Source organism: Mya arenaria, chromosome 13 (genome assembly GCF_026914265.1).
Source record: "Mya arenaria isolate MELC-2E11 chromosome 13, ASM2691426v1".
NCBI lineage: Eukaryota > Metazoa > Mollusca > Bivalvia > Myida > Myidae > Mya > Mya arenaria.
In genome coordinates, this window is record NC_069134.1 from 34,205,236 (window position 1) to 34,218,035 (window position 12,800).

General features: G+C 33.4%; 1 protein-coding gene across 2 annotated transcripts in view; it reads right to left on the reverse strand.

Annotated features, from left to right (window-relative positions):
- Nucleotides 1–29: 29 nt before the first annotated feature.
- The window catches only part of LOC128213721 (uncharacterized protein CXorf38-like), a 33,796-nt gene continuing 21,025 nt past the window's right edge, over nucleotides 30–12,800 (reverse strand). Inside the window, exons 5-6 of one of the 2 annotated variants that reach the window (XM_052919745.1) lie at nucleotides 3,974–4,039; nucleotides 1,268–1,371 (exon numbers count right to left, since the gene is read on the reverse strand). In XM_052919745.1, the coding sequence (XP_052775705.1) occupies nucleotides 4,008–4,039 (32 nt within the window). In that variant the 3' untranslated portion in view covers nucleotides 1,268–1,371; nucleotides 3,974–4,007. Of the gene's footprint in view, nucleotides 1,372–3,973; nucleotides 4,040–12,800 lie in introns of both variants that reach the window. The other variant, XM_052919744.1, reaches the window with a different exon arrangement.

The following is a 12,800-nucleotide window of genomic DNA, read 5'->3' on the forward strand; positions in this document are numbered from 1 at the left end:
TTCTTGAAATAATTTGACTCTTGGTACAGAAAGGAAAGGACAACAATCGCGTTCAAGTATCTCAGTAAACAGCTCATTAAGCGTTTTTGAAAACTCTTTGGCTGCTACTGGATCTAAACCGCACAGGAAAAGGAATACCTGTTTCAACAAATACACTTTCGATCCTGTGATTCGAATATATTGTTTTCACACGCTCGCAGGATGTGGACAATTCGGTACCGCGTTTTGACGACATAAAATAAGCTGCAAGGTATTCTTGGAATGTTTTGTGAAGAAATTGGTACTGTGGAAGGCGTTCATCAGGCTCATCGCTGGAAGACATGATACCGGATTAAGCGATGCCTCCTTATACTTGTTAAATTTCTCAAGCTCTATCCCCTTGATGTTAAACACCAGTGATTCGTCTTTATTTTCAGAAAGCAGCTTGTTAAATGCTATCTCGCTCAGTACTTCAAATACTCTTGTTGATCTATAACCTGCTTTGTTTTGTCACACATGCATACCATCTTTCATCAATAATTTCCTGGTAAAGTGTGGAGAGAGCCTTGCCTTTTTCTAACTTCTTTTTTATCCAAAGCCAAATAATGTGAACGAGAATGACGGGATTTTCGCTAAAATGCCAGAGCTGTTTGTGTTTTAATTCCTGGATGCAGGAATTTGGGTCTTTGTCTGTTTTGATGAAATCCTCTAACTTCTGAATGACTCTCAAAACAAGTTTTTCCGGATTCTGAACTCCACCCAAAATTACATGTTTACCGACCTGCGTTGGGATCACCTTTAGTTCAGCTAATTTGTACGGTCGTGTTGTGAATAATGTTGTGCAGTTTCTCCAACTTGTTTCAACATAAGGCATTTCTCCACGCCATTCGTCCAAACCATCAAACAGGAGAAGACAGTGCTCAGATTTCAAAATATCTCCTACCAGTGTGTGCGCATTTTTATAGGCTGAATCGATCTTCTTTAGTATATGATCGACTATCATTTCTTTAACTTCACTCTTAGTTTTAACATGGCGAAGTATTATGAAGAAGACAAATTCAAACTTACTTAAATTTGATGGGGTTGGGTCCTGCTCAACATTCTCATTTACTTTAAGCCAATCATGCACGATTTTTTTACACAAAGACGTTTTGCCTGTTCCAGGCTCACCCTCGACGATGATCTTTTCAGCGATTTGTACATCACTAGTCGAAAACAAATGGTCTAATTCAGTGATACTGTCACAGTCCACTGTTGACTTGCCATTTGTTGTTTTCTTTTCAGTAAGTTTTGGGTTTTCATATATCTTTTCAATTGTTTCGTCAATTTTGAGCCGAACGGGCATCCGACTTTCAGTTTTATTATAGTGCTCGATTAGCTGTGCCTTTAATTCTGGAAATAGGATAATCTCATTTAAACAAGAAATAATATGTATCCATATTGCGTATGATATGAAGTGCAACGATTTCCAAAAACCTCACATAATTGAAAGCGAATGCACATACATTAGTTTTGTGCCTGAATTCTGTATGATAATTTTGATAAATACAAATGGCTGAAATCAAGGGGTAAAACAAGAATATATTTAACATTGTCAGTGGTAAAAAAAGCGATTTTGTTTGGTTTATAATGAGTTTGGTGCCGTTAAGTGTAAAAACATTTCATACTCTTAGGTCTAAATAGGCTTCATAATGTCTTGGGAATTTGTTGTTAAATAAGTCTATTTTAAGTAAGAAATTATTTATGCTAGAAACATTTAAACATTCTTTATATGCTATATTGAATACAAAACAAAATGTTGAGAGACCTTCATGACTCAAAACTGCATGTACAAGGTCAACTTTATTAAGAATCATAAATGGAATCTAAATTTTCTGTAAAGTATCTGGACGTTCAATTGTTGGGTACCAATTCCATGTCGCCTTCAATGAGCTTGTATTTTACCAAAGACTCACGTTAGTGTAGGGACCAATTATAAAGTCATTTTGTTTGTAATCCAGAAACTTAACATAACACATTTAGATGATTATATCACATAATTACTTTTTATATATATACAAATATCATAGTATTCGAAAGTGATTTAATCACATGAAATTACCACAATATATTAATTAAATCACAGAAAGGGGGTGGCAAAATAAATAATGAAATCTTAATATCGAGATAACAATGTTTGATGTCGAATTATTAGTTTTATCAGGGGGTCCAACGTAAATTATTTCCGGGGAATTTCAAATGAGGGATATGTAAAGTGCAAAACAAAATGGCGTGTTTTAAGTATTTTGACCTGGTAGTAAGTATCAGTTTTATCGCGAAATAAAAACGCCTACCCGGAGGCCAAACATAAGCTCCTTTCGGGTTTTAACTTTAACTTAATGTTTCTAGAGGCCTTAAGGTATTACCATGTAATAAAACTCAGGAAACATCGGGTAACATCGACATTTATCGCCACTCGCCGTAATAGATCGCGACGCACATCGGGCGTATTCGGCCTGTACCGGATATTGCTATTTTTAGAAACAAAATGTATTTCCCCGCTATTCATAGGTCAATAATGGAATTTCTTAATTTTTTCTGATGAATATATGTTTAAAATAATTAAACACTTAAAGTGCACGCTGACAATTGGTCACGGTACACACAATAACTTGAGTCATTACAGTAAAACATGGATTATAAGTGAATTATACTGTAAACGTAAGAGAAGATTTTCTGTCGAAAAAATGAACTGTCAACAATCGGCATGGAGCTGGGATATTCAAATATTCGTATCAAAGGGCTATGAATGTAAATATCCTTGAGCAGTTTCGTACGTTGATGTGTTCAAAAATGTTTTTTTTTTATTTTATCTTTGAAATTCTTAAATCATTTTTGTTATCTAATGTTAAGACAGCGCGTTCATATTTTTACATGTACTTAAGTACATGTTATATATTTCACATGTACTTATGTACATGTTACATATTTTTATATGTACTTATGTACATTATTTTTGTATATGATATGAGTATGTAAATAAATCTTAAATTTGATTGTTTTATCTTAAACAAATATTAGACTTAAAATTCTGTTTTAAAAATGATGTGTTTTGGTACGTGACCTATATCTTACATACCATAATACATGTACATTCCCGTTATTTGTTTACAAAATGCATATTTTCAAATTTACTTGTGAGAAAAAATTGTAAGTGGTTTGGGGCTTGAATCCACGACTGCGTGGACACTAGCGCATTCTTTTGCTTGGAGTAGGTTTCGTTAAAACCTAGACTTTTATGAATCAGTATCAACTACGCACAACAACTACACATTTGTGCCTACCAACCCTTACTCTTGGCTAAAACGGATATTAGTGCAGAATGTATAATACTTGTGCATTTGTATTTTACAGTGGTAGTTTCTGCTGGTTGATAATCAGAAGTCTAAATTTCTTTCAGGCAGGAAAATGACTGAATATTACAAAGTCAACAACACTGGGTTATGAAAAATTCCAGCCTGCATTAAAAACTTTGTTGGACCCCTGAGACAAATTTGACAGCCATGTCTATCCACAAGGCAGTCGCATCTGATAGAGATGATGTGAGTTTTTTTTATATAAAACATATTTGAATTGGTTTTTGCTTTTATAAACCCACTGTATTCAATAACCAAGTGGTGGTGGTGGTGGTGGTGGTGATGGTGATGATGATGATGATGATGATGATGGTGGTTGTGATGATAATGATGATGATGATGATGATGATGATGATGATGATGATGATGATGATGATGAGGATTTTATTGATAAAATTAATAATTTTCTTTATATATACATGTATGTATCAGCAGCTCTTGTTTTTGTTTTTTCAATATAATGTCGAGAAATATTAAACTGTTTATATTTTATTGTGTAAATGTATGGAAGTATTCTTATCTATACTAATCAGTTAGAAAGGCTTTAAATTACAAGCTTTTCCCTTTACAACACTAAACATTCTTGAATGGTAAAGTACCTGAAGGGGCATTCAAAACCAAATCAGCATTGACTCAGCATTGAGTTTTTATCATCTGTGCCCACACTGCAAGTACAAACGCATGGGAACAGACCAAACTTCAAATGTTAAAGAGTGAAGAATTGTTTTTTTTTTTCAAAACTGATGGTAAACTATCATAAATTGTCAATAATTTGTTAAATTGAACGTTAGTTTTTTTATTAACTGAACTTTATTTTACCAGAAACTTTTGTGTTTATTTCATAATAAAAGTCCCATAGTGTATCATGATTATAACTATGTTTTCGGTTAAAGCTTTTATAAAAGTGTGTATTACGCGGCTAATACCTTAACACAAAAAATATTGAATGTATTAGCTGAACGATTGTTTGTTAAACAAGTGAACATAGAAAATTGAAACTTTGTTTTTCAAAATATACCGTTTTTGGATCTATTTTAGTTTCTGTATTAAAATGTGTATAGGATACACTTTTATGCCCTGGAATTCTATGTAAAATATGCCTGTCTCAAATTAATATAAGGCTTCTGACATTTTTTTCGGGGTCATTTCTGCCTGAATTTGCCTAAAAAACGTGTTTACTTACATAAGTATATAACTTCAAAGGGACGTAACGTGCATCGATTGCGTTGGATTACGTTATATCGACTATGTATAATCATGTATGGTTAGCATCACTCGGGTTTCTATATTGTACGATTCAATAAATTTAATCAAACTAAAATAGGGTCTGGTTATTTGGACTTTTTTCTGTGTCCTATCATTCGTATTTAGACTTATTTACCTTTTTTTCACGTACATATATGCCTGCATCCCATCTATGCTAGCGTCTTATATTCACAGTATGATGCGGTATATATTATCGAGTTTGTGTATATATTACTCTACAACGGCTTAACATGGGTACTATATTGCCAATACTTTTGTGTTTAACCTTTAATGCTTGGCACTGAAGTTTAACGTAGTAATTGGTCGCAGCAGAAACAAATTAGTGTGCGTTAATTTGAGTTTAAGACACGAGCTGTAACCCATGCCAATAAAACCCACTCTTGTTTAGTAAGTACATATTTATTTTTTCATTATTTATCACTTCATCAAAATCAACACTACACAGCTTTCATAAATATTCACTTATCAAAAGTATTGGTAGGACTGATTTGATGCAAATAAGTAAACAATACTATGAAAATAAACAGAACCTTTTATGTTGAATATTGCTTTTTAAATATGACGTAACTGTACTAGACGTCCCAAATAGAGGTGCACCTCTAAATATAAATATGCATCTTTATTTCGTATCCCATGTTTGGAGGTACACGTCTCTAAATATAGAGAAACATTTATATTTCATTGGTTTGACATACAAAAGCACTGCTTTAATTATACATATATATTTCAATATGGATTTGCAGCGCATAAATGCACATTTTAATAAGATATACATTTAATACACAGTATTAAACACACACTTTTTACTATGATTTTATTTTAAACGGTATTCATACAAAATAAATATAACTAGAAACTCCGCAATGTTTTTTCGTCTAGGCTATCAGAAGTTAACGCCAAATTATTTTTGTATGAGTTAGGTAAAAGTAGCAGCCTAAAGTTATTAGGCGAAAACTACTTAAAGTTTATATTTCAGTTATAGTGACTTTTACCTAGCCCCCCTTAAAGTCAATCTAAAGCTAGCTCTTCACAATACCAGCCTTCATACCCACTTTCATCACTATCCATCAATTATTATTTAAGGTACTTGACACAAACCTTTTTTTTCAATTTTAGTAACAGTGGCATTGGCCTTAAAATGGCCCTTCTTAAAAGCAATCCAAGCCAGCTCTTTATATAAGTTACTTACACACAAAAAATCATCACTATCCTTAACTTTTAGTAACTTTTAATTTATTGGGCGGAAACCATTTGCTTAGTAACAGTGATTTTGACCTTGACCCCACTCAATCCCAAGCTAGCCCTTGACATAAGCTACCTAGAAACTAACCTTCATTACTATCCATCAATTCTAACTTAAGGTTTTTGGGAGAAATCATTTTGATTATTTTGAATAACAGTGACCTTGACCTTACATAGACCCACTTACAAGCAAGTCCAAGCTTGCTCTTCAAATAAGCTACCTACACACAAACTTTCATCACCATCCATCAATTCTTACTTATGTTCCCAGATGAGAACCATTGTTCTATTTTAGTAACAGTGCCCTTGACTTTGTCCCCACCCCCTTCGAAAGCTATTCTAAGCTAGCTCTTTACATCAGCTACCTACACACCAACCTTTTTACTATTTATTAATTCTTACACAAGTTATTGGGCGGAAACTATTTTTCTTTTTGAGTAAGAGTGACCTTGATCTTGACCTTACCCCTCTCAAAATCGCAAGCTAGCTCTTTACATTTAGGCTAACTTATTATACTCACCAATACTAACTTGATTCCTTGGGCGGATAACATTTATCTTTGTTAAGTAACAGTGACTTTGGCATTGACCTGCATGCCGACATCTAAAAAGCAACCGCAAGCTAGTTCTTTACATAAGCTACCTTCACAACAACTTTCATTCCTATCGATGATTGCTAGGTTAATTTATTTCGTTAAAAACCTGGTTCAAAATATACCAATGGAAAATAGATACTGATCATTTGATGTCTTTAACAAACAATCACCTTGCTAATTAGTGTTATCCTAGATGCTTTAAATGCTGAAACACCCTCAGTCTCATGGATTTAGAAAAAAACAACAACCTTCAACGGCTCCTGTGACAGTTTTTTTATTGTTAAACTTGTTTAATAAAGCATTGTAATGATTCCTTTTTGCCCGGTTGAATTGTGGGAAAACATTTATAACAGATATAAACAAGCCTTATAAATACCCATCATTTAAAGCAAAATACTAGACAATACCTTAAAAGGTGTAAATACCGTATGTTGACTTGCCTACAAGCATTTATCACTGTTAACGCATTGTGTTACTATCGCTAAAGTATGTTAACCAAGCTTCTTCCACACGTAATGTTTTTATCTATAAATAATAACACAATAGGAGTAATTATGTGAGTAACTTCCGATGGAACAAGATGGTCGACATTGTAACGTGGCATGTTCATTTCTATTCAATTTAACCTACAATAGTAATTAACTCCAACATAGTTTGTAGAATGAACAGGTTAGTGTACACAGGGAAGTATCTGTCCCTTAGCGATGCGTTCATGCACCAAACGCTCCAGAAACCAATTCGGCTCTTCGTCAATGGGTGGGGCAGGTCACCTGCTCAACAACCTGGGGCGTAGATTGTAGCCCTTAACACACCATACCCAGCGAAAATGTAAATATGACAAGGAACCTTTAGAATAGTGGGGCTCTTGCTGATGTAATTTTACTAAACAAATGTCCATATACGAAAAATTAACGTGTTGCTCGAGAACATGGTCACATATAGCCCGTATATGACTCTACAGGCCTGAACAATCAAACATGTATAAACTTGCCTCGCTAAATATTGTGGACGAGCTATTACGTGTACTTGAATTAAAGTCCATTGATATTAAGGCGCCTCAGTAAGAACCTATCATTAGCATTGGTAACTGAGAACAGACGGATAATGGGAGCTTATGAACTAAGGAGAATGGAATTCTACCAGTCACTTTCCCAAATATGCCAAAGCCACTAAAGCATACTCGCCGATTACTTAGCAATCGGTGGTTTCTGGAGTATCATCGACCGAAACACCGCCGACAGAACTTGGTGCCAAGAGAGCGCTGTCATACAAACTGGAACAACAAAATTAACCGGAACCAGTGCTCCAATCCTTTACATGAGGACAGTGATCGGAAGTAAAACAGAGCGCACCAACCCATGAGATAATGCCACATAAAACGCAACTAAAGCAGGAACTGAAACCGCCCCTCGGGGTATGAGATATCAGCAATGGCTAACAAAGGCAATAGCAGCAGTTCTCTCAACAAACCAGAAACAGGCTACTTCCGGGTACCCAAAGCGCCCAACAGAGAGGACCTATACCGGTAGACCTGTCAACATCTCCGGGAGCAATAGACCGAAGTGACCCAATCATTTAGTGATTATTCTTGTAATAAGTAAGGTTGTCTAAATGCATGTGGGACAAGACAGGAGTTAAATTACCCAAAATGTGACGAATTGATCAAAGATTATTATATATTTTGTTTAACTTAAACTATGATGACAGATGTTGATGTTATAGAAGTACCAAATTATAGTTTCATATCTAAGGCAAGAAAGTACAAATGTTTATTAAATATCAGTCTAAAGAGTCATTTATCTCAATGTACTTCTGTTCAAGAAACTTAATGCGACTATATTTTGTAGATGGATATTATGAGGGATGTATCATAATTAGACAAATATTCATTCTGAGGCGTAATTTATAAATCACTTGAAACTTCAAGATCTATGACTATCTCAAACGTTTTGAATCCGAAGTAATTGATATGTGTAGCAAATCGTCCCGCTTGCGTGAATTGCAAACAGAACAACCGAAATCCTATAGGTCATATTTAAAGTCTGTTCACATCTGTACGTAATCAAAGACTGGCACAATTTTCAATCAAATATAAGGCAATACTTGAGAATCAAGCTGGGTTTAGAAAGAAAACGTTCAACTTTTTACTATATATTCACATTTTACTCTCTAACGTTGTCTTTTAACGTTGTTTTGTTATTATCCGGAGGTTTGAGTTATTAAACAAATTAGTATATTATTGACGGTAAAATACTAATAATAGTCCAAAATGGTTCTCAATCATAACATCTTGCGTCTCATTGTGTGGCGCAAATTCGTCCTTTATCCGCCAGTTACCTTGGCCTAAGGCGGAGATAGGGTTTATCTCCGATCCTTTTTTTCCTATTACTCGGTTTCCTAAGATCAAAAGATAAATTGATTTTTTTTGCAGACAACTCAATCCACTACTTGGAAATCTAAGTTCTACTATTTATGCAAATGAATTTCAAAATGTTTCAACAAATTAGTGTAAAACATGAAACATCCAAAAGTCATGATATTTGGCACTTAAAAGAGAACATGGAGAAACTTCTCACTTGAAATTAACGATAAAATATTATAATTAATTATAGGTATTTCGGTATTGTGTTTATCCGACTAAAAAGTTTAATAAAGCAAAAGACCATTTATTCAACAAGTTAAAAAGGCACTCAGTCTATTTAACAAAGATTATATAAGCTTGATCTACCCATAAATCTTCAACTTGATTTTTTTTTAAATTTCCTTTAGACACCAAGGCATAACAAGGTATTACATACAACGAAAGACATTGTCCTTTCTATCCAAACAGGATTGGAGACAAATTCCATTATAAACTCGAATGTTCCAAATTTCGTAACAAAAGGCAAATCGTAATTTGGAAATATAAATATAGACAAAACCGAACTATTTTTAAATTCACGGAACTCCTAAATAGCGAAAATTAAAGTGTAATAAAACCTACCTGTGACGGTAATTAATACCCAAAATTGGTATCCATTGGAATGCATTAACTTTTACATTTTCATTCGCAATGTATTGAAGCACGTGACTTTTTACGGCGATATACTCACTATGTAAACTTTAACGTACATGTTCCAATAAGTGTGCTAGAGATCATGTACAATAATCATTTTGGTCATAAGTTGGATAAATCAAATTGTATCTTTAACGTCATTGTAATATTTAAAAAAAACACTAATTATAAATACCGCAAATTTGTTTCTTTTGGAAATGCTTAATATAAAATACTGAATAATAGTCCAAAATGGTTCTCAATCATAACATCTTGCGTCTCATTGTGTGGCGCAAATTCGTCCTTTATCCGCCAGTTACCTTGGCCTAAGGCGGAGATAGGGTTTATCTCCGATTCTTTTTTCCCTATTACTCGGTTTCCTAAGATCAAAAGATACTGAAAATTTATTTAATTTTTGTTAGCCATGTCACTTTACCTGCAAATATGTGTTTAGCTTCATTTTGCATGTGCATGTTTCCAGAATAATAATACAATGTAAAATATTACCTTTTAAATCTTGAAATGTATTGATAGTGCCATATATATTCTCATTTTGTTAACATCATGTTTGTAAATATTGTGATCTGTGAAACATATTGTCTTAAGGAAACTACGTATACATCGAGCATCCCTAACAATGAAACATTTTTTATGTAATGCTACATTTGTGAAAGCTCAAAAAAACAAGCACATTGCTTTTTTATCTAAAATCTACTAAACTGTTACTGACTTTGGCTCAATCAATATGCGATCAGGGAAAACCACTCATAGACAGGAAGAATGGTAGCTAGATTTTATATTTATTCGATACTCTCAAAACCAATTGCTGACAGATATAACAGCCCGCAGACAAATGATTTCTAACATAGCATTGACTTCAAGTGTGTTTATACGTAGCATTGACTTAAATCGTGTACATATGTAGCATTGACTTCAAGTTTTGACTTTAAACATTGACTTTAAGTGTATTTATACGTAGCTTGTAAGATCATGCAGCTGCCGATGCTGTACGAGGCGTCATTTTACCAAGTTTGAAAACATAATGATAAACACAATGACATGGCATGATGTTTATTGATATCATATCGCGACTGCGTTTTACTATCAGCAATATCGCTCGATCATTGCGTAAGCCTGGTCGAATTATACATCATAGCATGACCTTTTGACATAGTTCGCTTTGTATGCTTTCTAACCTAATTATTTCGGATTCGAACTTTACTCAACTTGGTAACACTTTTATAAGCATATTATCTAGGCAAATTTGATTTGATCATTGTTGCTATGGAAATTGAACATTTAAAGTTTGACTGTGTCTTGTTGGGATATTGTCAATCTGGAAAATACACTTGCTAAAAGCTAAGGTAATTTAGCGTATTTTTTATTTATGATTGTAATAAGATTGATATATTGTATGTTGAAAGATGGTTCTTTTTTCTTAATACACTTGGTCACGTTAAATAGTCATATTGCTCTTGTTACTTCAATCCTAAGAAAAAATAATTCATTCTGCATATTTTTATAAAAAGGGGACGCTCAAAGTTCATGTGACATGTAAAATACGCAGAATATCTGTTTTTTTTGCGCTGTATTTCCTAAATGGTTTCTTTTATACTTTTCGAAAATTTATATAATACAAGGTATACATATAAGTGTTTGAATAAATTTAACATATTAAATGCCCTACAAATAAAAGATACTGGTTAAAACCGATAACCCACTTATATGATTTAACATAAAAATCCATATCAATTACAACATAAATAAGCAAGAATGCAAGTTCAATGGCATAAAGATACATTCATAACAGTCACACCAAAGTTTGTCAAGTATAAATGTAATTATTGCATGTTTTATTTACCTTTTATATATACAATTTTCCGAATGCACAAAGGAAGAGCTAAGAGCTCGAGCTAAAGCCACATAAAATTGATTTCTAGGTTATCGAATTTACCGCATGATATTTTCTTAAACATATTGTTTTTCCAAATTTGCCCTCCGTCCGAATCATACATCAAACTTTATTTATCGGAGCGGGTATATTTCCGTTCTAATGAAGACAAATCGCCGTTTTTTTGTCACAATTGCTAGTGTTTTGCAACCTATAACGGATTAGCCGTACATTGTTTTCTATTGAAAAAAGGGGAAATAAATTGATGGAGGCTGCACTCTCACAGATTGACAGTTTGACATTTTAAATTTTAAAGCGTTAATAATGCATGATCCATAAAACATCAATTTTCGAAAGTAAATATGAAAAACTCTGATCTGATCTTTGACAGCAGTCTAATATCATTGATTTTCAGACATTTTCGCAGATATTATCTCAATCCAAGACACAAAAAAGTTGTCAGAACGGTCAATCTGTGATGGAGATTTTAATAACAGAAGGCAGTAATTTATAATAGTGTGCAGATCATATATTCAAGTTCATACATGCCAAGACTTTAGACTAAAATACTGAAATTTTAGATGACTTTCTGAAGTGTGCTCTTTGTTTGAACTAAATCTCGAGATTTTGGAAGGAAAAGCATTTAAGCATATCAGGTAGTGTTTCATAAACTTTCTTTTAAGAAATGAGTATAATTTGGATAATGATAGGAAATGGGCATATATTTGATGATCAGATGATCAGATGCTTTGGTAAAATTGATTTGATTTTTCAAATGTCAATTTGTTACATCGAGTAATGCAAGTGACCATGTAAAGGTTCCAAATATATTTTACCAGATCGTTTGGCGCCCTCTCAAATTAAGCGGGAACACGATAAAATAAATTCCCTCGCTCGCTTCGGGTTTTTTTTTCTGAAAAATATCCGATGACCTAGATATCAATTTAGTGTGTCCTAAGAGCTTAAGGTTCTTTAAGTATGTAGTCATTGACTGGTAGATATGTCCGAAACTGATCGCCTCGTAAACAGATCTTGTTTGGTTTGTTATACTGTAGATACTGAAATAATTGCCGTTGAATTTGTATATATCCATGTCATTCTGATCTTAGAAAGACTATCAAAACGATGTTACTTCATGCATAGTGCTGTGTACAACAATTCAATAATTAAACCTTAACAATTTTTGTTAAAGCTGCACTGTCACTGATTGGACGTTTTGACTTTTAGATATTTATGCAAAAATTGGCTCATTCTAAGACAAAAAATAAATTAGTAGTTAACACGGTAAATCTGTGAGGGTGCAGCTTTAAAGAATCTCTGGTATTTAGAAATACCTTGTTAACATTGACAGATAAATGTTTAGTTTAACATCCAATTAATAGAACTTAAAATTACTCA